At 44.0% G+C, this 24,605-nt stretch overlaps 1 protein-coding gene across 6 annotated transcripts in view; it reads left to right on the top strand.

The window, feature by feature from the left end:
- Positions 1 to 2,517: 2,517 nt before the first annotated feature.
- LOC147016821 (myocardial zonula adherens protein-like) overlaps positions 2,518 to 24,605 on the top strand; it is a 60,315-nt gene continuing 38,227 nt past the window's right edge. Inside the window, exons 1-7 of one of the 6 annotated variants that reach the window (XR_015049198.1) lie at positions 2,518 to 2,910; positions 16,087 to 16,249; positions 16,398 to 16,474; positions 17,820 to 17,951; positions 18,162 to 18,233; positions 18,633 to 18,749; positions 20,667 to 20,759. Coding sequence is in view for 4 of the 6 variants with exons in the window: in XM_085845875.1 (XP_085702001.1) it covers positions 2,617 to 2,910; positions 16,087 to 16,249; positions 16,398 to 16,474; positions 17,820 to 17,951; positions 18,162 to 18,233; positions 18,633 to 18,749; positions 20,667 to 20,759 (948 nt within the window). In the remaining 2 variants the exon portion in view is untranslated. The remainder of the gene's footprint in view (positions 2,911 to 16,086; positions 16,250 to 16,397; positions 16,475 to 17,819; positions 17,952 to 18,161; positions 18,234 to 18,632; positions 18,750 to 20,666; positions 20,760 to 24,605) is intronic. The other 5 variants (XR_015049199.1, XM_085845875.1, XM_085845874.1 and 2 more) reach the window with 5 other exon arrangements.

Genomic DNA, 24,605 nt, shown 5'->3' on the forward strand with positions numbered 1-24,605 from the left:
GTGGACGAGTTATAACAAAACTAAGTCGATGAGTTGGTTAGGTGACTAGAACAAGCCGATTCGATTTTGGTTAAGGTCCGGGTTAAGATCCGACCTATCTGTGGCATACGTCTGTCTGTCTTGTGAATACTTCCCCTAATACAAGCTTGAAACTGTCTTGACTTATCCTGTCCTGCTTTGATTGCGACATCGCCTGTCTGAGGGCCATTGATCCATGGTCTTGGCCACTGATAGACGATAGGGTGCGGCATGTAATGCTGGCTCATTCAGCCAATTAACATTGGTTACGCAGCTGCCGGCAAGGTTCCCCATCCGCTTCAATCATCTCACCGGTATGGTAAACCGACCCTGGGCATGAAGATCCGGCCAGAGGTGAGTGTTGTAGATGGCATCCGTGGTCTTTTCATAAAACCTCAGACTCTCAAAGTATCTGAGAGCAGCAAGGTTCTTCAGTATCTATGGAAGTTGCTCTCAGGGTCGTAGGAGGCGAATACTGGAGGCATGGAACACTGGGCAAATGAGGTCTCCCCTGACAGAAGTAGCCTTACCACAGGCGTATGGTCCTCTCGTACACAAATACACCAGAGAGGCACCGATGGCAGGAGGAGGACAGAGAGACAGTGTGGGACATCACCAACACAGGGACCGAGGATAACACAAATGCAATGCACCTCTCTAACAGAAAAAAAAAAGGTGAAAAGGATCTTGTTCTAAAAAAAAAAAAGCGAAGTGAATGATTTAAAGAGCGTTAAAGTTAAAGTGAGTTCCACCTTTTCATCTCTCGTATTGATAAATGCAGGCAGTGTGCGTGTCCACAAACAAAGTGCAGATCTATGCCGATGATACTAAAATCTATGGTCCAGCAAACAACCGCAACAACTCTTCCTCCAGTCAGGATGACCTCTGGTCCCTTCAAAAGCTAAGACCCTTCATCTTGGGAAAAATACCGTCAATGAGCATGACACGATGAATGGAATTTGGTTTAGAAATGTCGTTAAAGAGAAACATCAAGGCATCACAACCAACGTGGAATTAGCATTCCACCACCATCATGTCTCCGCTACAGTCACAGAGAAGAACCAGACAGACACTTGGGCTGAGTTATAAAACATACCTTCACAACCTTAGATGAACTTGCATTGCTGCTGCTGTTCACGTCTCTGGTCTGACCCATCTTGGAGTACTGCAACTTGGCGCCGTATCCCAGATATGCAGAAACAAATGGGAGAAGATTCAGAAAAGGTCAACCAACTTAGTCCGTACCAAATGTCGTCTCCCTGACCAAGAGAGACTGAGACATCTGACTATGTACTCTTGAGGCTACAGATGCAGGTGAGGTGACGTGATACAGGTTTTCCGAATACAGGTACAAGGACTGTACCGCATCAATCCCCACCACTTCTTCACTCCAGCAACTACCAACTCCACCAGAAGTCATCCCATGAAGGTGTTCAAGCCCAGATGTAGGTTGCTTCTCAGAAGCACTTTCTTCAGTCAAAGAGTGATCCAGGACTGGAACAGCCTCCCAACTTCCCTGGAGGAATCCACATAAGATAACTTGGACAAAACTTGGAAAAGTTACATCTTCACCAAACGCAGGCTAACAGCATGCATTCCTTCATGGTTTAAAACCACGATGTACAATTTGATTATATCATCATCCGACGCAGTATCCCATTAGTTTGGGGTCAGCGGCTTTTACAACTCACCCAAGTCTTTCACGAACCTCCCCGGCCAAGTTTGACCTGAGACGAGAGCCAATTAGAACAGGAATGTGGAATTTAGACAGTGTGTCCATGATAACTCCCCCACTCTCCCAAAACCGCAAGGAGATATTTAATGTCTACCAGGTATTGCTCGCAGATGGGACATCCAACTCATTGGCCATCAGAGGGACGGTTGCTATGCAACGCGCTGCCCGCAAAGAACCAATCCGACAGTTCATAGTTGGTTCGCAATCGAACACGCACGTCAGTTCAAATTCGCGCGAGATACCTCAAATCTGTCCTGCCAGTTTGATAGATTCTAAGAGTAGGTCAGCTGTCGCTGACACCATGACCGAATGTCAAATTCCTGCCCTGACCTACAGGGGGCATTGCATCAGCGGCACAGGAGCTGTTCGAGCAACGATGCACACCTGCGGCCACTTCGGATGACATGATAGTGATGAACTCAAGAGATATAGCAATGCACATAAAGGATCATCACAGACATAGGAATAGATATAAAGGATTAAGGCACACAGGGTTTTCACAGAGGGTTTGAACACAGGCCCATCAGGTATGTAGGTCTCAGTGAGCGGTTGTTCGAGATGCACATCACATCAAATTGACCTAGGTCTATAATTCACAACCTATAGATACACAGTGTCAGTAACAACAAACAAAAAAAAATATCCCATGACACAGGACAGGTTTGCTGAAATTTTGCAGGTGTTGCTGATACGTATATTGCTTTGCCAACGCCGCTCTACCCACCAAACCAGTTTGAAACTTTGGGCCACGGCCCAGCAGGGGCTTTTAACTCACGTTCGTTGGTTCTTGGCTTACTCTGGGAGGGGACAGAGTTCACCAATAAACTCCCTGCTCCATCAGGTGATAGCAGCAGCGCTTGCGGATGGCGTTGAGGGCTGAAGCACTCATGTATAGGTCATCGTTGTCACGCTCTAAATCAATGGATTCTGGGATTTATGTGGCTGGCCCGGAGAACCGAGGTCAGGCAAGACCCACAGTGCAATCACTTCAGCCAACGCAGAGCTTCTATGCTCACCGGGCCAGTGGACATATTCACAATAATGTCTTCATTCAGGGTCTCCAACCAAGCAGACGTGTGATCACAGGGTCGCATAGACCTACTCCGAGGAGACGCTTAAGCGACAACAGTGATTCCTTTCATGGAGCAACACCTCTGGTGAGTGAAAATATTGCTTTTGTAAATCTGACTTCAACTTGTGGGCTGGCAAGATTTTCCAGGACGCACACTCGACTCGAAACCCGACTAGCCTGGGTTCTAATCCCGACCCAGCTACAAACTGCCATCCTGGTGTCTTGCAGGGTGAGGCATCAATGCGGGTGCCATTCCTCGGAGAGACGTTAAACTGAAAACCCCGTCTGCCGGCATTGCGGTGGAAGTTAAATATCCCACTGTGTACTTCGCAAAGTGTAGGTGTGCTATTGCTGGCATCCTGAACAAATTTCAAATTCCGACTCAAACTTACAGGGGGCACTGCATCAGTGGCACAGCTGCACCCACAGCCAATGATTCTACTCGCAGCCATGTGCTGCATACGAACGAGTGAACCTCAACATGCGTCCAATGTAAAGCTCTGCCAAGTGGCACACCGATGAGTTATTAGCAAAAATGAATACAGGTACACTGACTGTACAGTGAAACCACGATGACCAGCAAGTAAATAACACCATGGACGTGCTGGATATCAATCACCAGAGCTGTCTGTTAAACAGTCTCCCATGTGAAGGCAGGTCAACTTAGCATGACGATTGGTAAAGCCATTTGATATGGCTCTGTTAAACTAATCCACGTGAACACTAGTTGTCAAAGTATTACGAGGGGAAGCATTGATGGCTCTGTTAAACCAATCCACATGAACACTAGTTGTTGAGGTATTACTAGGGGAGGAATTGATGGCTCTGTTAAACCTATCCAAATGAACACTAATTGTTGAGGTATTACTAGGGGAGGAATTGATGGCTCTGTTAAACCAATCCACATGAACACTAGTTGTCAAAGTATTACGAGGGGAAGCATTGATGGCTCTGTTAAACCAATCCACATGAACACTAGTTGTCAAGGTATTACCAGGGGAGGCATTGATGGCTCTTTTAAACCTATCCAAATGAACACTAGTTGTTGAGGTATTACTAGGGGAGGCATTGATGGCTCTGTTAAACCAATCCACATGAACACTAGTTGTCAAGGTATTACCAGGGGAGGCATTGATGGCTCTGTTAAACTTATCCAAATGAACACTAGTTGTTGAGGTATTACTAGGGGAGGCACTGATGGCTCTGTTAAACCTATCCAAATGAACACTAGTTGTCAAGGTATTACCAGGGGAGGCATTGATGGCTCTGTTAAACCTATCCAAATGAACACTAGTTGTTGAGGTATTACTTGGGGAGGAACTGATGGCTCTGTTAAACCTATCCAAATGAACACTAGTTGTTGAGGTATTACTTGGGGAGGAACTGATGGCTCTGTTAAACCTATCCAAATGAACACTAGTTGTTGAGGTATTACTTGGGGAGGCATTTATGGCTCTGTTAAACCTATCCAAATGAACACTAGTTGTTGAGGTATTACTAGGGGAGGAATTGATGGCTCTGTTAAACCTATCCAAATGAACACTAGTTGGTGAGGTATTACTAGGGGAGGAATTAATGGCTCTGTTAAACCTATCCAAATGAACACTAGTTGTTGAGGTATTACTAGGGGAGGAATTGATGGCTCTGTTAAACCTATCCAAATGAATACTAGTTGTTGAGGTATTACTATGGGAGGCATTGATGGCTCTGTTAAACCTATCCAAATGAACACTAGTTGTTGAGGTATTACTAGGGGAGGCATTGATGGCTCTGTTAAACCTATCCAAATGAACACTAGTTGTTGAGGTATTACGAGAGGAGGAATTAATGGCTCTGTTAAACCTATCCAAATGAACACTAGTTGTTGAGGTATTACTAGGGGAGGCATTGATGGCTCTGTTAAACCTATCCAAATGAACACTAGTTGTTGAGGTATTACTAGGGGAGGAATTGATGGCTCTGTTAAACCTATCCAAATGAACACTAGTTGTTGAGGTATTACTTGGGGAGGCATTGATGGCTCTGTTAAACCTATCCAAATGAACACTAGTTGTTGAGGTATTACTAGGGGAGGAATTGATGGCTCTGTTAAACCTATCCAAATGAATACTAGTTGTTGAAGTATTACTAGGGGAGGAATTAATGGCTCTGTTAAACCTATCCAAATGAACACTAGTTGTTGAGGTATTACTAGGGGAGGATTTGATGGCTCTGTTAAACCTATCCAAATGAACACTAGTTGTTGAGGTATTACTAGGGGAGGAATTGATGGCTCTGTTAAACCTATCCAAATGAATACTAGTTGTTGAGGTATTACTAGGGGAGGCATTGATGGCTCTGTTAAACCTATCCAAATGAACACTAGTTGTTGAGGTATTACTAGGGGAGGAATTGATGGCTCTGTTAAACCTATCCAAATGAACACTAGTTGTTGAGGTATTACTTGGGGAGGCATTGATGGCTCTGTTAAACCTATCCAAATGAACACTAGTTGTTGAGGTATTACTAGGGGAGTAATTGATGGCTCTGTTAAACCTATCCAAATGAACACTAGTTGTTGAGGTATTACTAGGGGAGGAATTGATGGCTCTGTTAAACCTATCCAAATGAACACTAGTTGTTGAGGTATTACTAGGGGAGGCATTGATGGCTCTGTTAAACCTATCCAAATGAACACTAGTTGTTGAGGTATTACTAGGGGAGGAATTGATGGCTCTGTTAAACCTATCCAAATGAACACTAGTTGTTGAGGTATTACTTGGGGAGGCATTGATGGCTCTGTTAAACCTATCCAAATGAACACTAGTTGTTGAGGTATTACTAGGGGAGGAATTGATGGCTCTGTTAAACCTATCCAAATGAACACTAGTTGTTGAGGTATTACTAGGGGAGGAATTGATGGCTCTGTTAAATGTTCTCCATCTGAAAACAAGTCCTTTTAAAACTTTTTTTTAACTTACTCTATCAATCGTTCTCAATATGAAAACAAACTACAGCTAACTGGGTTATAATAAGTTTATAAGGGCTTGTTACATTCTCAGTGTGAAAATTAGTTACCTGGAGTGTGGAGAGACTAACCTTTCAGGTTGGAGAGAAAGGGTGGAGATGCTGGAGAGGTTAAAAAATAAAAAATAAAAAAACAGCTGGAGGGAAGGTGGAGAGGCTGCAAAAAAATGAGGAACTGCAACTGATTGGTGAGGGCAAGCAGATAAAATAATTACAGCATGGGTTTCTATACGATTTAAATATAGATATATATATATATATATATATATATATATATATATATATATATATATATATATTCTATACCAGTAGACTTTTCCATTTCTTCCAATTGATATACATTCATTCATCTAGCATGTCACATTGTGATGTAGCTGCAGTTATGACTCACTCCTCCAAGCCACTCTGTCAGGTGACAGATCTGTGGGTTTGAGTAGTTGCTTGATGGTATCTTTCCAACATGTGTGGGGGGGGCACATGCTTGAGTGTTTACAGTGTTGTGGTGATAGGGAGATTAGAGGGGAGATTGATGGATCACTCTCAGGATGTCATCAGAGATGTCCATATAGCATCACAGTTGTGCTCGATGGATCGAGGTGGCTAGGTCAGTGTGCTTGGCTTTCCGTTTGACTTGAACATTGGTGATGTGGTCCTGTCATCGGAAGCAAATGATCCACCACACAGCTTTCATGTCAAATGCAGTCATTAATTGAGTGTTCCCTAGTCTGATTTGTTAGACATTTGGTGATGGGGGCTCTTTAGATGGTGAAGAGTGATGTCATTGTAGATCAGCAATATCAAACTGTCTCCTTAATTCTGGCATGGAGCTGCCCAAAGAAGATGCAAGAGCCAAGGTACTCAAACTCTGAGACTGTATTATTCATGTTAATGGGAGTGGGGGAGTGGGGGAGTGGGGGGCATCCTCTTGACACAAACATTGGAGTTTAGTCTTCATCCAGCTGACTTGAAGACCTACTATGGATGAGTGGTGGTTGAAATCCTGGAGTGTAGAAGTAAAGGTGTCTGCAGACACAACAAGGTAGACCACATTATCTGTAAAATCGAGGTCAGTATAAGTGAGGTTAAAGCCTTGACTCCACAGTTATGGCCACTTCTATGAAACATTGATGTCCACAGCTGGGAGGAAGAGGGTTGGAGAAAGTACTCCTCCATGGAACCCAAAGTGATCAGAGAGTTCGGTTCCCAGACAGACGCAGCTCTCTCTTTGTATGCAGTGCTTGGGTGAGGTTTATAAACTTCGGAGGGACTTCTGAACCTTGGAGGAGGACCCAAAGGCATTGCCTGGTCAGGGAGTCAAATGCCTTCTTCATGTCAATGTAGGTTGCAAACATTGGTCCTTTGAATTCTTTGGCCTTTTCTGCAATTTGCCAGAATGTGAAAATCTGCTCCTTTGTTGAGTGCTAGGGGATTAATCCCACATTTAGGTGATGACATTTCTTGGCGAACTGGACTTTGGATCCGGTTGCGTTGTTCTCCTCCTCCTTTCCTTCTTTCCTTTATAAGGGATGAGGTCCGATATTTGAGTCATGTTCCAAAAATGACTTATGAGTGGTTAATTATTAATTAGTTATCTTAAAATGAATGTTAGCATAATTGTTTTGTAACCCCAGTTAGCATGAATGACCATGATCGGGTGTATAGGAAACTCCTTGTCACCCTAGCCTCTGTGTCTATCCCATTTTTCCTCTGTAATTAACACTGTCAATTGTTTGCTATTGTCATTTCTTACCTCCCCATGGGAGCTCGTCAAAATGACAGTTCCATGTGTGTGAACCCCACGAGTCCATGTGAGTAACTTGGAACCGGCACTGTTGATGTGGCGGAGCCACATGAGCAACTTCATTGCTGTGGGAGCTCGTGCATGACCACTGCAGGGTGAGGAGAAAGCCTCAAAGCAGGGGGGGAGGTTGAGTGGTGGTGTCTATACAAGCGAGCTGAGAGTCAGTGTCTGGAGTAGCCTGAGTCATTCAAGGAGAGGAATTTGGCAGAGTAAAGGGTGAGCGCCAGAGCCAGTGGAGTTCACCAGAGACCAGTCATCAGTGGTCGTCAAAGTGAGAGCCAGTACCAGAAGTGAGGTCAGTGCCGAGCTGAGTCCTGCATTCCTTCTGCAGCATGAGCCATTCCAGCTGCAGGATAAGTCATGAGGCCCTACTTGTGAACCCTTCACCACTTCAAAGGCTCCTCAAGGAAAGCTCCCCTCCACATTCACCAACATTTCTGTCTTACTCTTTTGTCTGTTCTGTGTCCCTGAACACTCTGTATGTGTGATAAGTTTAGTTTAATGTTTTGGCATTTCGACTGTTTCTGTCTGGTTGAGCACACTGGTAGGTTTTCATATTGGCATCTTTAAATATTGATTCTTTGCCATGTTGCCACCCTGGTTATTAGTCTTTAAACCTGTTGTAGATGCCATCCTGCCTGGTTACCATTGTGGATTTTGAGCTCCAGCATCAGCCACCGGAATAATCAAATTCCCCTTTAAACAATATGGAGGTTACATCGTCAGCAGTTGCTACAATCAGTCCATGATCCTTTGTCTTTCTAAAAGTATAGATATTGTTGCGGACCCGGGGTCGGGGGCAAATATGACGAGGGGTCAACTTCCTCAGGTTCCCTCCAGACTCTCCGGAATATCAGGCTGACGCACACGAATAACTTTGGGATGCGACGGGTCACTAATCGACTGCGAACACCAATTACTCGACCATGTAACTTAGGGTCCTCCGTCTAATTAATACCGTTTACCTAAAGGTCACATGATCTAATTACCAGGAAACACGCCCTCGGAACGCAGTTGCTCAAACCAGATCACCTTACCAGATCAGATGCAACCAAGCAGAACTGCCAAACATGTACCGGTTTGGAAACAGATCATTGGGGAATAATGTCCTGGCTGGGCCAATGGAAGAAAACAAGAAAACGAGCTGGGAACATTTCTATACAACACATTTATTTATAACCAAGCGAAGAAAAGTATGTTGTGCATTGAATGGGGTTTTATTTTATGTACAGCAGGGGATAGCAAGGAATTTGTGGGGTGCGGCAAAAGGCAAGCAATCTTACAAAAGAGGCACAGAGCAGGAGTATCCCGACTATCTCCTACAATCTTACTTAATCTAGGACAGGCGCCATCTCTCTCTCACTCACACACACACACACACACACACACACACACACACACACACACACACACACACACACACACACACACACACGGAAAGTTGGAGAGTCAAGAGAGAAAGAGAAAAGTGAGGTTGAGCGCCCTCCAAATACATGGCATGGTCAGCTTACCAACGTGTGCGAGGACGCTTAGGAAGGGGGTAGTTGGAAAGGTATTGGTGTCTACGGTGTGGGAGTGAGGAGGTTTGATGTAGGCGACGTGAGGGGTGTGATGTCATGCCAGAGGAAAATGGGATTGCGAGTCAGTAACGTTCTTCTTTGTGCATCCACAGAAAATTGGATCGAGGGGTGGATAGAGAGAGAGAGAGAGAGAGAGAGAGAGAGAGAGAGAGAGAGAGAGAGAGAGAGAGAGAGAGAGAGAGAGAGAGAGAGAGAGAGAGAGAGAGAGAGAGAGAGAGAGAGGAGAATAAATGTGTGAGAAGGAAGATCCCTAACCTAGACCGTGTAAAGGTCTGTATGTGTAGTGTGTACCTGTGTTGGATGCTCCGCCTGAGTGATCCCAACTCGTGATATGGTGCGTTATCTTCTGCTGATTTATTCGCTGGGGCTCATGGCAACGTGTGCTCCGCACTGGTCCGTCGCTAGGGTGGCGGGATGTCGACAGCACAGCAAGGAAGTCTCTAAAGACGGCAGTCGAACTTGGATCAGGATCTCGAAGAAGTTCTTCAGAAGAAGCATGCTCTAATGGCTCCGCGCTACCCCCTTTTATAAGCCCCAGGTGAAGGATGGGGTGAGGACTGGAAAACGACGTGCTGTGGCCCAAATCCTGCTCCTCTATTGGGCCACAGCGGCCCTAGCCATGCCCCACCAGGCTCCGGGACCGAAAACCGGCTCAGATGCCTACCAGCTTCGGCACGGCTCGGAGCTCCTGATTTAACAGGCGGCATGCTCCCCGAGCCGGCACTCCGGCCCTGAGCGTGCACCATGTAGTCTGTATGTCGGATGGCAGCGGACTTTCTCTGCCACCCACGAGCTCCTTCATGAGCCAAAATGCAAACAAGGGACCCGAAACAAACTCCCGGATCGCCCTTCCTACGATCCCACCTCATTGCCCCCAGTCTTGCCGTGGTCTGACAACTGGATGAGGGTTGCAACAATTCCGGACGATCACCTGGGACATTCCCGGTGAGATGCGGTGGAGCTGTTAGCGTCTGTTGTGTGGTCAAGCATATCACGGTGCCGAGGACAATTCGACACCGTGCGGTGCTCCTCGAAATAGAGTGGTGAATTGTGATGATGCAGAGGTACGAGGGGGTGCGGGAATATTTTTCCTGTGTGCGGGAGGCGTTTTTGTTCAAAGTGGTGAGATTTGGTGAGCGAGGTGTGGTGTAAGTTGAGGTGCCAGTTGGGAATTTGTGTGCAGGTTTGAATGAAATAATGGCGTGCAAATTTCCATGGCAGGCTGTCTTGTGTGCAATGGGGATGGGGATGATCTGAGCCATGGGAGGCATCGTGGTGTGCTTTTAAACAATTTCCCATTGAATGGCATGTATGCTTGTCGTACTATAGATAAAAGGAAAGGGTTAGAGTCGGGGTCAGAGTATGAATCAGAGGTATTTACTCGACCTATCTACGAGACCCACACAATGCATTTCGTCCTGTGAATAAACTAGACATGAGGGGAGGACTAACTACACGAATACCAAAGAAATAACTGCCTGGGGATCACTATATGTTGGGTGCCATTGCCTTAGAGGCATGCGGTTTTGCAAAACCACAACAATATGCTTCACTTCAGCTCTGGTTACTGCTCTGACCGATGCTCATGTTTTTGTCTGGAGCACCTTCTCTGGCTATTCTAACAAGCCTTTCAGGTGCCTTCATGAGAATTGAAAACAAAACCTTGACGGTGTGTTTTTGCCATTGCCTGAGTAATTGACGAGTGATGTTTGTCAGGAACTGGCCTGTGGATGATTGTTTATTGATGGGATGGTAAATTAAGGGGCTGGAAACAATTTTTTTCATTTGCATCACAATTTTTTATGAGTGTTACCATTGGCTACTTTGTGCAGAGCATTGGTGCCCAGCAGTCTCCTTTGCTATTGAGCAAAATACTTGATGGGTTGCCACTCCGACACAGGATACCAGCAAGCTGGCACTCATTTTGCTGACCTCAGAAGAATGACAGGCAGATTCAACCCCACCAGGTATTAATTCAACAACTGAGTGAGATTTGAACTCAGGATGCTGGGATCCCAAGCCCACCACCTGAACCATTAAGCCAACACCAGGCATAATGGTTACTGCTTCAGCTCGAAGTGCCTGGTTTTAAAGGTAGGCCTCTGTCACACCAAGCGGTGCTCAATTCTTCTCTGTTGATGTCGCAGAAAATTAGGGCGACTCTTCATCCTTGTCCTTCGAAACTACTCAGTCAGAGCTATGCTGCCATCAATAATCCATTCAGCCCATTTCTTTGGTATCAGACCGAAGGAAGACTGTTCTCATTGATTATTACCTCTGCCACCAAAGTTGGACGGAGGTTACATTTTCACCGCTATCTGTTTTGTCTGTCTTTGAGCAGGATATCTCAAAAAGTCATCGATGGATTCGGATGAAATTTGGTGGACAGGTTAGGTGTCTAACAAGGAAGAATTCATTCTATTTTAAAGAAGAACTGGATCTGAATACGAAAAAAAATTTCAGTGGTTCTTCACCATTGAGTGATGGGGCCAAAAGCTATATTTAACAAGACAAGCCGGTAGGTGGACATGGGTAGTCGCCTACCCAATGGAACCTGACGCGATGGGCTCGTTCGATGGGGAATGACCTGAGGATTAAGCACAAAAAAATTCATGATTCTAGCTTCAAGGGTTAATGCTGCAGATTGTTTTTCGTTAAAATACCCCCACATTTAGAGGTTTTTCGGCCGTTGCTAGACAACGGAGCTGTCCACAGCAATGGTTCTTTCTCACACATAACTAGGACATACCATGAACCTACCATACCAGTTTCATGTATATCTGACTCAGTCTCTGAGATATAACGAACTTCGTTTTTTATTGTTTTCGACCAGGGTTCATTCAAAGTCTATCTTCTCCGACAGTTTTCATAGGATCTGGCTGGAAATTTTTGACAATATGGCTGAATGTACTGCCCACAGTCAGTTGTGGCCCGATTTTTGATTTTCGAAAAAATAATTTTTTTATGATTTTTCACAAATTTTCAAAGTCCCGTTACTAGGCAACGGTGGTCTCCAGAGCAACGGTTCTCATTTGCACACAACTAGGTCATGGTATGAACCTACCCACCAAGTTTCATCGAAATTGCCATTGTATTAACGGAGCACTGGACCGAACAGACAGACATACAGACATACAGACAGACATACATATCGAGGAAAAAGTGATAATAAGGGTAGATCAAAAAAAAAAAGCATTTTTTTTTCGACTTTATCAACTACCCAATATCTCAAAAAGCTATGGACAGATTCGGACGAAACCTGGTGGAGAGGTTGGGTGTATTACAAGGACGAATTGATTTGATTTTGATGAAGATTTGGATTCGGACACAATAATTTTTTTTCAGTGATTCTTCACCATTGAGAGAGTGGACCAAAAAAGATGTCTCTCACGATGTTTCAAAAAGTTTTGGACGGATTATGACATGAGTTGGTTTGGTGACAAGAACAAGGCGACTCGATTTTGGTTTAGGTCCAGATCCAGATCTGGCCTATTAGTGGTATACAAAACGTAAACTGTTCAACTTGGCGGAGGTACGTGCTCTACAGAGTGCCGTTCTAGTTTTGTCCTGTAGCTCTTTCTATTTTGACTCGACATCGGAACAGCGATTCATCCGAATGTGATTGAAGAGCTCACTCCGATAGGCTCTTTGTGTCACAGGTTTTTCTATCTGTCCATATCAAAGTGAATGATGCTGTTGTGCCGTCAATAGATATAAAAAAAAATGTACCCACCGATTCAAACATTCTGTACCAATTTAGAAACATTCTGTACCAATCAATGCCAGGGGTTTAAACATGAAGATGGAGGAGATTGAAGGAAAAGTAAATCGTGAATTGAGTACTATATAGTCCTAGTAAGTGGACTTGGTTTCAGGAGGAGATAAATTGGAGGACAGGACTGGAAGGTGAAGAGATGTGTTTATGTGAGAGCACTCCTTTTTCCTTCCAGGTTATTGTGATTTCCCGCCATTCCATAACCTCCTTTCTTTTGTTAGTTGTTGGTTGGTTTGTTCCTTTTTGCTAGTTGTCAGTTGTGTTACAACACCATGAGACGCCCCAAGGAAGGTAGCAACCAACATGCAGGCACAAGGGTGATTGAGAACAGAACGATCAACCCTCGAAGGCCCTCAATCGCTTCATGTTCTTGCTGACTTCCGAGGTCTCAGCTCAAAGGAATTCACCCTCAATCAACTATCAGGCATTCAGGTCATTCTTGTCTGTATTATATTTAAAAGAAAGAAAGAAAGAAACAAACAAACAAACAAACAAACAAACAAACAAACAAACAAACAAACAAACAAACAAACAAACAAACAAACAAACAAACAAACAAACAAACAAACAAACAAACAAACAAATAATCCCTTCTTTGTGGTTTTCTCAATCAAAGTTCAAACCAACTCAACAGGAACAAAATCATATGCTCCCATTACCCCCCCCCCCAACTTCCCTATTTATGCCACCAACAACCAATCACAGGATCTCAAATCTTGGGTCAAACCAAGCAAGTCAAACTCTGAGAGGTGAAGAAGAGGAAGAATCGTTGTGGACAAAACCAAGTACCGAAGTCAAACTCAGGGTAGGGCGGTGAAGAAGAAGAATAAAAAGAGGAAGAAGAAGCCAGACCCAAACAATTGGTTTGTTCCTTTTGTTAGTTGTCTGTTGGTTTGTTCCTTTTCACTTTCATCTCCACTTTCCCCCTTTCTTTTCTTCCTGTGTTTCATTTGGCTTGTGTTCAGCTTGTTCATCCCCATATATGTCCTCCCCCTCCAACCCCCTAGATGTCACTCTCATTTCTACTCTGCTGTTGGTGTTTCCCCCTTTCCATTTTGTTCTATTCCATTTCGCTGTTGCTCTTCCACAAGCCTTGATCATGTACACCCAAAAAATAAATAAATAAATAGAAGGTGGTGTTACAATCTTGGTTAAACACAGGATTATACCAAGGGAAATGGTTGACATCAGGGAGGGAATTAATGTACAGGATTATGTGTGGATAGAGGTCGGAGATTGTAAGAAAAGTAGGATACTCATGGGATGTCTTTATAGGGCTCTTGGTATGAGGGAAGAGCAGGGAAGAATGGTTCATGAAGAGACGTCAGAAGGGCACGTGGTAAGGGAAGAGTACGCATTGAATTTTAATTTTCCAGGGATAGATTGGCTCCACGAACAGGGAAAGGGCAGAACAGATGAGGATGTTCTAGAGTCTAGATTTAGTCCAGGATTGTTTTTTTTTTAACCCAGTTTGTAGAATAGTCCACAAGGGGGGGGGAGGAGTGTTGTGTTGGACTACTTTTTAAATCAGGATCACAATATGGTGGAGGATGTTAAGATTGGGGACCATTTAGGGAGGAAAGGTTCTTTGCGTATACCAAGTATTACTAAGTAAGGCCTTCGTGTGTCTATTAAACGTTCCCCTTGTGAAAACGAGTTAACTCTGAATTACGACGTAAGGGCACGTTCCTTTTTTTTTACCCAGAGTTGGTACTATGAGGAATCGTTTTGCCAAAAAAGAGAGTTATGTCGTTAAATACAAGGACCTGACATAGGAGGATGCCATTTGGCCCATCATTCCTGCCTTTCATCAAATCGACATCAATTCAATCTCACAGTTTGTTTACTTAATGACCAGGACAGCTGACCAGTACAAAGGAGAATTAGATAAGTATTTGGAGATTGCAAACATACACACATGTAAGTAGCTGGGGACCATAATGTGGTGGTGGGAGTGGTGGGAAGGGGTTCGTTTGGGGCCTGTTGACAATGTAGGTTAGATTTCATCGATCTATAATTCCAGCAATCGTGTGTGTGTGTGTGTGTGTGTGTGTGTGTGTGTGGGTGTGTGTGTGTGTCTGTGACCGCTGTTTCTCGACAACCACAGGTCCGATCTAATTGAAACTTGCCAGATATATTGCTGGGGCCCTGTGGATGTGCCTTTTCAAGGTTTGATATTAATCGGACAAATGCTTCCCAAGTTATGGCCATTTATTTACCAACCATGACAAGACACGTTGCTGCGTGGGCGTGGCCGATGGGGAAGAGAACCTCAGCCGCGTTCCCCATTACGGGTTACAACGTACGGACTTCCGGATGTAGATGACTTAGTGTATTCTAATAATTTCTCGATTTCTTATGCGCATTTATAGATAAGCACAATGCCCCAATCCAGTCGTTTATGAGAGCGAAACGTTTGTCGTTTTTTTTTGCACGTGTTTTTTTTTTTTTTCTCTTCTCTTCTCTGTGTTTTTCCTTGCAATGACATTGCGAAAAGGCAAAATACGTTGGCGCTAATTGAATAATTTGCCATTAAAACTAAATTGCGAATAATCGTAACTGCGATATGCGAACTTCTGGGCCACGCACGTACGGGCACGCGAGAGCGAAGGAACAACCTGTGTGGTTGTTGTTTCTGGCTCGCGGTTTGAAAGTTTTTTTTTCTTTGGACGTACGGCCACTCACATACGGGCACGTACTAGTAATAGGAATTCCATTGAGGAACAGAATAAGTGTATTTGGGACATGAAGACACAATGCGGGCTTGATGGGCATAATTGCCCTTTTCTGGATCATCTTTTATCCTATTACATCCTCTGAATGAGGTAACACATCCCCACATTTACATCATCATGACTGTGAAAACATGTCCTCATGATTGCATTACACGTGACTGTTGACTCAATTCCCCTTCCACCAGTGCACAATCTTCCGCAATGAAACATCCCCATGATGACATAGCATAGCTTTATATAATGATTAAAATAAATAAAAAAAAATTAACGAACCAAATTACAATTATAAAACTACCACTACAAAACACTGCACAGGACGTTTTTGGTATCTGTGGAGCACCATGTTTTGATTAATTATTTGTAGGTTCCGCAGTTGAAAGGTATTACAGCACCACCGATTGCTGTGGCCTGGGCTAAACCTCAGAAGGTGGCCATTACCTCTGAGGCACCGAGCAGGGCCCTCGTTCGCCGGACACGCAACTTGCGGCACACTACCTCCATGAGAATATCAGAGCAGGAAATGCCAGGTAAGCACAACCCAAATACGCTTGAGGAGCTACAAAAGTTAACTGTTAAAATGTAAGTTAGGTACCAACACACATTGACCTATTGATTATCGAGGCGACTACTCCCTCCAGAAGGTCAGTCGGTAGCACGACGATTGTTATTCTGCAGATGGTGTCCACGGCTCAGAAGAACAAGGATGGTTGTCCACTCGGCGGCTGCTCATCGAGAGGCGTTCGAGCCACGAGGTTGGTTTGTTTACTCGCTCGTGTCCTCCGGGTTGGTTTTTGTAACTATCTGCCACGTCAATGCCTATCAATTTCATCTTGAAAAGTGAAACACGAATCTCAAGTTACAATAAGGTATGTTGCTGAACTACCTATTTGTCTACATTAACTGTGAGCTTTGACCTGTGTGGAAGAAACGACAAACTCCATGGATTTCTGCTGGAAAATAACTTTTGTGTCCAAGGTTGCCACAATGTCTTGTCATCACTTGTAAAAATTGTGACATTGCCTTTTATCACATTAGCTGCCAACATTGAAGGGTTCTACAAGTTATAGCACATACAGTCGCAGTACTCTCACTTTATAACATATTTTACATCATATGACACAAGCCTTAAGTGTCCAGTGGATCCGTTTGTGCTGAAATCATTGTCATTACGGAGAATAATTTTGACGTGATCTGACAAGACATTGTGGCTGCCCTGTACAACTATGATTATTCTTCATGAACAATACAAACATACATTGGGAGCATGTACCACAGAGCGTCGCTGTGTCCACTTTCCACCAGAACTGCATGGGCCTCCGTCTCGTTGTCCCCAAAGGCAGATGCCTGGCCCATCCCCATCTCTTAGGGATAGGACATTCCAGGCACCAACCTGAGGAGACCACCGTTTGGTGAACGACTCATTAGCACCACTCTGACACACAGTACAGTGTGTTTTTGCAGAGTGAAATGATTTGTGTTGGCCAGAGTGGAAATCCTACCCCCAACCTCCTAGAGAAGGTAACCAACTGCAGGAGGACGTCTGTGGATGCAGTTGGCACCAGATATGGATGGCCGTTAGCTTACAAGGAGCTCCTCTGCCATTTGGCAGGTTTTGTATTTAATCCTGCTGAGTGTCCATGTCCATACACCCTCCACACCAGGGGGACATCTCACCAACTCTTCAACCATGAACAGGTTAGCACAGGTTTTACATGATACCCGTAGAAAGTCACATCTCTGATCTGCCCTCACCTCACAATCAGGGTTGAGTGCTGCCATATCAGTCGGGCTGATTTGTACCATCTATTAACACAGCACAATACAGAGCTCCCGTCATCAAACAATCCCCCAACCCCAGTAGCCAAATTACAGCTGCACACCACTACACCCCACAATCTGACCTCAAATGAACAACAAGTTGATATAAACCTGTGGAGAGGTTTCACCAAACCGATGGATCCTGTTGAGACACTTTGAGGAAAGACCTCAAAAGTCAACAACGAAACAAAACGAAAGTGGTGTGCTATTCATTTTCAAGCATGGTGTCGGTCCATTAAACCACTATGTTGAGCGTTAATCTTGCTGCGTTATTTGCAGGACGACGACGACCTTCTGACCTCACAAAGGCTTCGTCTGGGGTGCCGGGGGTCACCAGTGGCGTTTGGAAACAATAAGGAGCAGGAACAAGATGGCTGCTCAAAACAAGATGCGCAGACAGTTGTGTGCCAGGTAATAAGCTGTTGCTGTTCGTTCTGCTGTTATTGCAGAGCTGTATTTCACAAACACAACCATGCATTCGGTGGAGAACAACTTGAAGTGCTGTAAAGGTTATGATTATTAATAAATAACCTGCCAAGGGTCATCATACTGTCAAAGGCACGTCCCCACCGCAGTAGAACCCCGTGGAGTCGACCAAATTTGTTTTGTGGATCGTTCCAGGTATTGAAAATGCAAGGTGTTTGGACCGATAAGAAAAAGTCAAACCCAACTGAAAGCCATGCAGTCAAGAAGGCAAGTCAAGTACTCTTTAGTGAAATATAATAATTCAAATTCACCCAAACGCTGCTCATCTTATCACAGACAGGTTACAATTTGATTGATCACGTGCACGACTTGATGGGACACTGCAGTGCGTGGAACCAAATCATGTTGCGTCATCTCATCTGGTGACCGGCTTTGCCTGAGATGTTGTTGGATGGTGCTCGATTGTCACCTGGGCCGCAGGTGGTTCCACCATATTTAACACGAATTAATTTTCACTTTGGGGGAAAAAACGAATTCATCACAAACATACTCCGACTCCAACCTTAAATAAGTAGTCGCTATTCTTTCTCCTTCAGGAACAGTTAATCTCATGAATCCCATGAAAATTATGTTATATTGGTGCTCATGCTGCTCTGGATCTTACAGAGGGCAGATTGGCTGATGATGCAGGCATACTCCGAACCAAGGCAGGAGGAACCTGTGATTGAGGTACAAGAGCAAGAGTGTGTCCACCTGCAGCGGGAGCTGGCCAGTGTACATGAGGTATGATGTGATCAGCAGCATCATATAACAGAACCCTCTTATAGAAACAGGTATTTTGAAGCTTTAATTCTATTGGAATTAATATACCTGAGCACAATTACCTTCTGATAGTCCTCAAGGATGTAGCATGAGGGAGTGCCGAGTCGTTTAGGTCTTGGTATCTCAGAAGAAACTAGAAACAGAATAGGAAACCCGGTGCATTGTTTTAATAACCCATCTGATAGAATTTGTCGAAGCTCACACCTGGAATTGTCTTTGAGGCATAAAGTTAATTAATTAATTGTTTTTTCCTTTCTCTAAGTTCTTGTATGACATGAGAAGAGTGGAAGGCTGCTTTTCACATTCTACATTGTCTAAAGGAATTTAAGGCTTTAGTTAATTTTGTGTGGGGGGTGGTGGGGATGTTCAGGGGGGAGTGAGGGGAGGTTCGGGGGGACAATTGGCATGTATTCAGGTTTAAGGAAAACCTGATTCTGTGGATAAATGTAAACGTATTGTGCAGGGAGTTGTATTAAATAAATGGGTTCGCAGTATAGTCTAGACTCTAGAGATATGCAAACTCACCTGGGTTTGTCAAGCTTGGGTTTGAATCTCGACACAGATATATACCGTCATCCTGGTGTTTCGCATACAGGGTAAGGTATCAATGTGTACGCCATCCAACGGGAGGTCGTTAACACATAGGACCCCTCCACCAGCACTGGGGGCATTGGTGAACATTCAACATCCCATGATGGTATCTTTCGTGAAGAGTACGCAAGTTATCACTGGCACCCTGAACAAATTACAAATTGCCGCCAAAATTCCATGGAGCAAGTGGTCTGGTCTGTCTCGGATATGCCTTGACACCAGGTTACACTGCTTACTATCTCAGAGTGGGATGGCAGGCAGTCTGGACTGCAGCTTCTCCACCATAAACAAATTCCCTAATTGCAGTAGTTTGCATGTTTCATGTGAAGAGCCAAAAGAAAGATGTATTTTGCTGTATATCACCAATGGAATCGTTTTAAGATAAGGTAATTGTTTTTTTTAAACACAAGCACTCCTGTTAATCTTAAAGAGGAAGTACATCTCTGACATCACCAAGAGAGATGAATATGAAGAAACGATCCAAGGACAAGTTTCGCCCTTTGAGGATCATCATTTAGTTTGAAGTCTTGTAATGTCCTCCTGCCAAATGCAGAATTTCATTCAACAAACTAACCACAACATTAGAACAACCCATGAAAGTATATGCACCTTCGAGGGCTGGTAGGATGGCCTACACATAGAGGTGCGCACACTTACCTTGAAGCTGTCTGGGTGCACACTCACCTTGAAGGTTCAAATCCTGACCCAGCTATAAACTGTCATCCATGAGTTTCGCAGGCAGGGATGGGCGTTCAACTGGGCATCCCGTATACCGGCATTAGTTGGTGAATGTTAAAGGTCTCATGGTGTCCTTCACGAAGAGTAGAACTCCAAATTCTTTCTCTAACTACTTAATCGAACGTCAGGCCTGGCAACCCGGTTCCTGAAAGACTTGGGCCAAAAACTCCCCCCCACAATCAACCCCAAAAGAACGTGGGAATAATTGTGGCCTTTGAAGAAAGAAGTGTTTGTGCCTTAGAAAAGTAATCCAACCTTCATCTGACCATTTTTTTTTTTTGTGCTGGTCTCGTGTCATCAATCATCTGAAATTCATTTTCACCAAACTACTCTTGGTGGTGAGTTTTGGTGTGCACTTTATCAACTCCTGTCCCTTGATGCTGTTCTTCAACAAGTATTCTTTAGCATATGTGATACACCATCAGAATATTATAGTGATGGTTTCAAATGTATAAATGAAACAAGTTAATGGACTTCAATACCTTAACTTCAGCAAACTACACTACAATGACCGTGACCAAGGCTGAGTGTGTTTCTTTGGAATTGAAGGAAAAGCATTTGCCGGTGAAGGCTCACGAGGACCTATCACGTGACTATGCAGGCATGGAGGAGAAGATGAAAAGTCTCCTTCAGGATTTAGAGGTAAGTATTCATTTTAGAAAAAAACAAACAAATGTAGCTTACTTTACAATCGTGTTTTTAAAGCACAAAGGCCTACTTTACAATGGTGCACCTAGATTATTTAGCATCATCTGCAGAAACACAACCAGAATGATCCATCAATTACCTTTTCACACTACAAGTGAACCTGTCCCGGGCCAAAACTCTCTGTGCACAGCAGAAGGTTAGTGATCATCATATTTAAAGAGGCCCAAAAAGAATAGTAGACGTTTCTGGTAGTCATGTGGTTTAAAGTTTGGGTAACTATCGAATAGACGTGTCCTTATCTGTTGTTGTTCTTCTTTCGGCTGCTCCCGTTTAGGGGTCGCCACAGCGGATCATCCGTTATGATTTGGATAACAATGGGGAAGCATGGTATTTTTGCGTGTCGCCAGACATCGAAGCCAATACACCGGGAAAAATCACAGAACTATGGGAAAGTATTCCGAAATGAAAATATAAATAAATAAAAATAAATGAATGAAAAAATAAATGCAGGTGAGTGACCTGAGACAATGGGGAAGCACGGTTCGTTATTGCTCACAATGTGGAAGCATACCTCTTCTTCTTCTTCTTTCGGCTTCTCTCGTTAGGGGTCGCCACAGCGGATCATCCATCTCCATTTCGCTCTATCCTCCACATCTTCCATTGACACTCCAACCACCCGCATGTCCGCCCTCACCGCATCCATGAACCTCTTCTTTGGCCTTCCTCTTCTCCTCCTACCTGGCAGCTCCATCCTCAGCATCCTTCTCCCGATATACTACGCTTCCCTCCTGTGCATATGTCCAAACCATCTCAATCTCGCCTCTCACTTTGTCTCCAAACCGTCCTACCTGCGCTGTCCCTCTAATATACTCATTTCTTATCCTATTCATCCTCGTCACTCCCAACGAGAATCGCAGCATCTTTAACACTGCCACCTCCAGCTCCGCTTCCTGTCTTTTTGTTAGCGCCACCACCTCCAAACCATACAACATAGCTGGTCTCACTACCGTCTTATATACTTTTCCCCTTCACTCTTGCAGCTACCCTTCTGTCACAAATCACTCCTGCAACTCTTCTCCACCCACTCCATCCTGCTTGCACTCTCTTTTTCACTTCTCTCCCACACTCTCCGTTACTTTGGACAGTTCATCCCAAGTATTTAAACCCATCCACCTTCCCCACCTCAACTCCTTGCAACTGCACCATACCACCACCCTCCCTCTCATTTACGCACATGTACTCCGTCTTACTCCGACTGACTATCATTCCCCTTCTCTCCAGTGCGTACCTCCACCGCTCGAGGCTCGCCTCAGCCTGCTCCCTACTCTCCCTACAGATCATGATGTCATCCGCGAACATCATAGTCCATGGAGACTCCAGTCTGATCTCGTCCGTCAACCTGTCCATCACCATTGCAAACAGGAAAGGGCTCAGAGTCGATCCTTGGTGCAAATCACACTTTTACCTTAAACTGGTAATGTTTAAGCATACCCTGCTGGGTGTGCGCTGCCGCTCACCACATCGCCACAGGGCGAATCCCCCTTACCTGTGGCTAATATTTTAAACCACCCATTAGCCACTGTGGCTAATCCATGTTTTAGTGGGTTTTTTTTTTACCAGTTTTAGACGAATTGTGGGTGATTTTAGCACAGAATTCAACCTTCGTTGAGACGGCCGCCATTTTGTATGTTTTGATTATGGGAATCAGGCATGATTTCGTACAAGCTTATATATACTAACTTTAGTAGTTTTAAACTAGTTTCTAGTAAAAAAAAATCGACCAAAATTATGCATTGATTCCTATGATTCTCGTCTCAAAATTGTATTTTTGAAAAAAATTTCCCCCCCCCCCCCGGAATGATTCAGCGCTACTCGGCGCGACTTGGCGCTACATGCTTTGTTGGGTCACTGGTTGCCAAGTGAGTTTTGACACAATCAGAAGGAGTACGTGTAGTAGGACAAGTTAGTTTGGATGAGAGACTTTGTTTGGATGAGTGAGTTTGATGGGTGACTTTGGTTGGTTGGATGAGTGAAGTTGATGGATGAGATTGGTTGTATGAGTGAGTTTGATGTGTGACATTGGTTGGAAGTGTGAGATTGGTTGGATGAGTGAGGTTGTTTGGTGAGATTGGTTGGATGAGTGAGTTTGATGGGTGAGATTGGTTGGATGAGTGAAGTTGTTGTGTGAGATTGGTTGGATGAGTGAAGTTGTTGGGTGAGATTGGCTGGATGAGTGAAGTTGTTGGGTGAGATTGGTTGGATGAGTGAGTTTGACTGGCATGAGGTTGGTCCAATCCTAGTCCACAACCACCCCCATCCCTGACTACCACCGACTAAAGGCACAACGACCATACCCCCCACCCCCCACACACACACACCATCACCACCACCACCACCATCCCTCACAATCACCACCTCCCCTGATGGTCGTTCATTCAACCAATCTCACAGGTCAAACTCCCTCATCCAACCAATCTGAACAATCCAACCTCGAACATCCACCTTAAAATTAACTTATTATTTCATATTGCTAAAAAAAAACTTTTGAATAAAATATGTGGCTATTTCCTTTCTCCTGTGGCTAATTCCTTTTGAAAGCCAGAGCACACCCAGCCCTGCTAGTATATATATATATATATATATATATATATATATATATATATATATATATATATATATATATATATATATATATATATATATATATATATATATATATATATGTGTATACATATATATATATATGTGTATACATATATATATATGTGTATACATATATATATATGTGTATATATATATATATATATATATATATATATATATATATATATATATATATATATATATATATATATATATGTGTATACATATATATATATATATATATATATATATATATATATATATATATATATGTGTATACATATATATATATATATATGTGTATACATATATATATATATATATATATATATATATATATATATATATATATATATATATATATATACATACATATATACACACACACATATACATATTGTTGTGGTTGACGAAATTCACAAACCACCATTCAGGTCCCTTAGGTGAGATATCTCTGTAAGTATATGTGTAGTTAGGCCCAAACCCGTTGTTTCGAGGGAATAAATGTCATTCAGTCGGGCTGCGACTCTTCAGGATAGCCGTTTTTCTTTTACTATCTTTATTTTGGACCAGCCGCCATTACTACCACCACCAACCACGTCTCAACAGCCATCATACAACAACCACAACCACAACGCCGCTTCACAACAACAACCACCAACCACAACGCCGCTTCACAACAACAGCCACGACCTTTACCGTCACAACTCGCCACCATCGCATCACCGTCATTCCCACGCCACTTGTGGGCGCCGATGCTGGACTCGTGTAGGGCGCGCACCGAGCAGCGTGTTCAGAAACATCAGACTTTCCGAGAAAAACGGATCAAAAATGACTCACGCCCACTTCTGTTCCGTCCTATCGGCGAGCTGGGGCGATTTGGCCCCGCCTCCAGGGCGTTGGAGTGAGGACGCTATATGCAAATTCATGGATCAAAAAGCATTCACGCCCACTTTTCCTCGGTCCAATGGGGAGCCAGTTAGAGAGGTGAAGGGTCGGAGGAGAGGGTCAAAGGTGAAGGAGCGAAGCCACGGGGCTTATATAAACGGCTGCGTTCGTCAGTCAAGGCAGTTCAGTTGGCAGTTGTGAGTTCGGAGGGGAGAAGTCAAGAGTGAAGAGTTGGGACGAGCCAAGAGAGGAGACGGAGAGGGCGATTAGACGGAGCTGTGGAGAGGTGGCGGCGGCGAAGGCGGACGA

This window comes from Eptatretus burgeri, chromosome 11, assembly GCF_056783735.1.
Source record: "Eptatretus burgeri isolate ZD-2024b chromosome 11, Ebu_testis_v1, whole genome shotgun sequence".
NCBI lineage: Eukaryota > Metazoa > Chordata > Myxini > Myxiniformes > Myxinidae > Eptatretus > Eptatretus burgeri.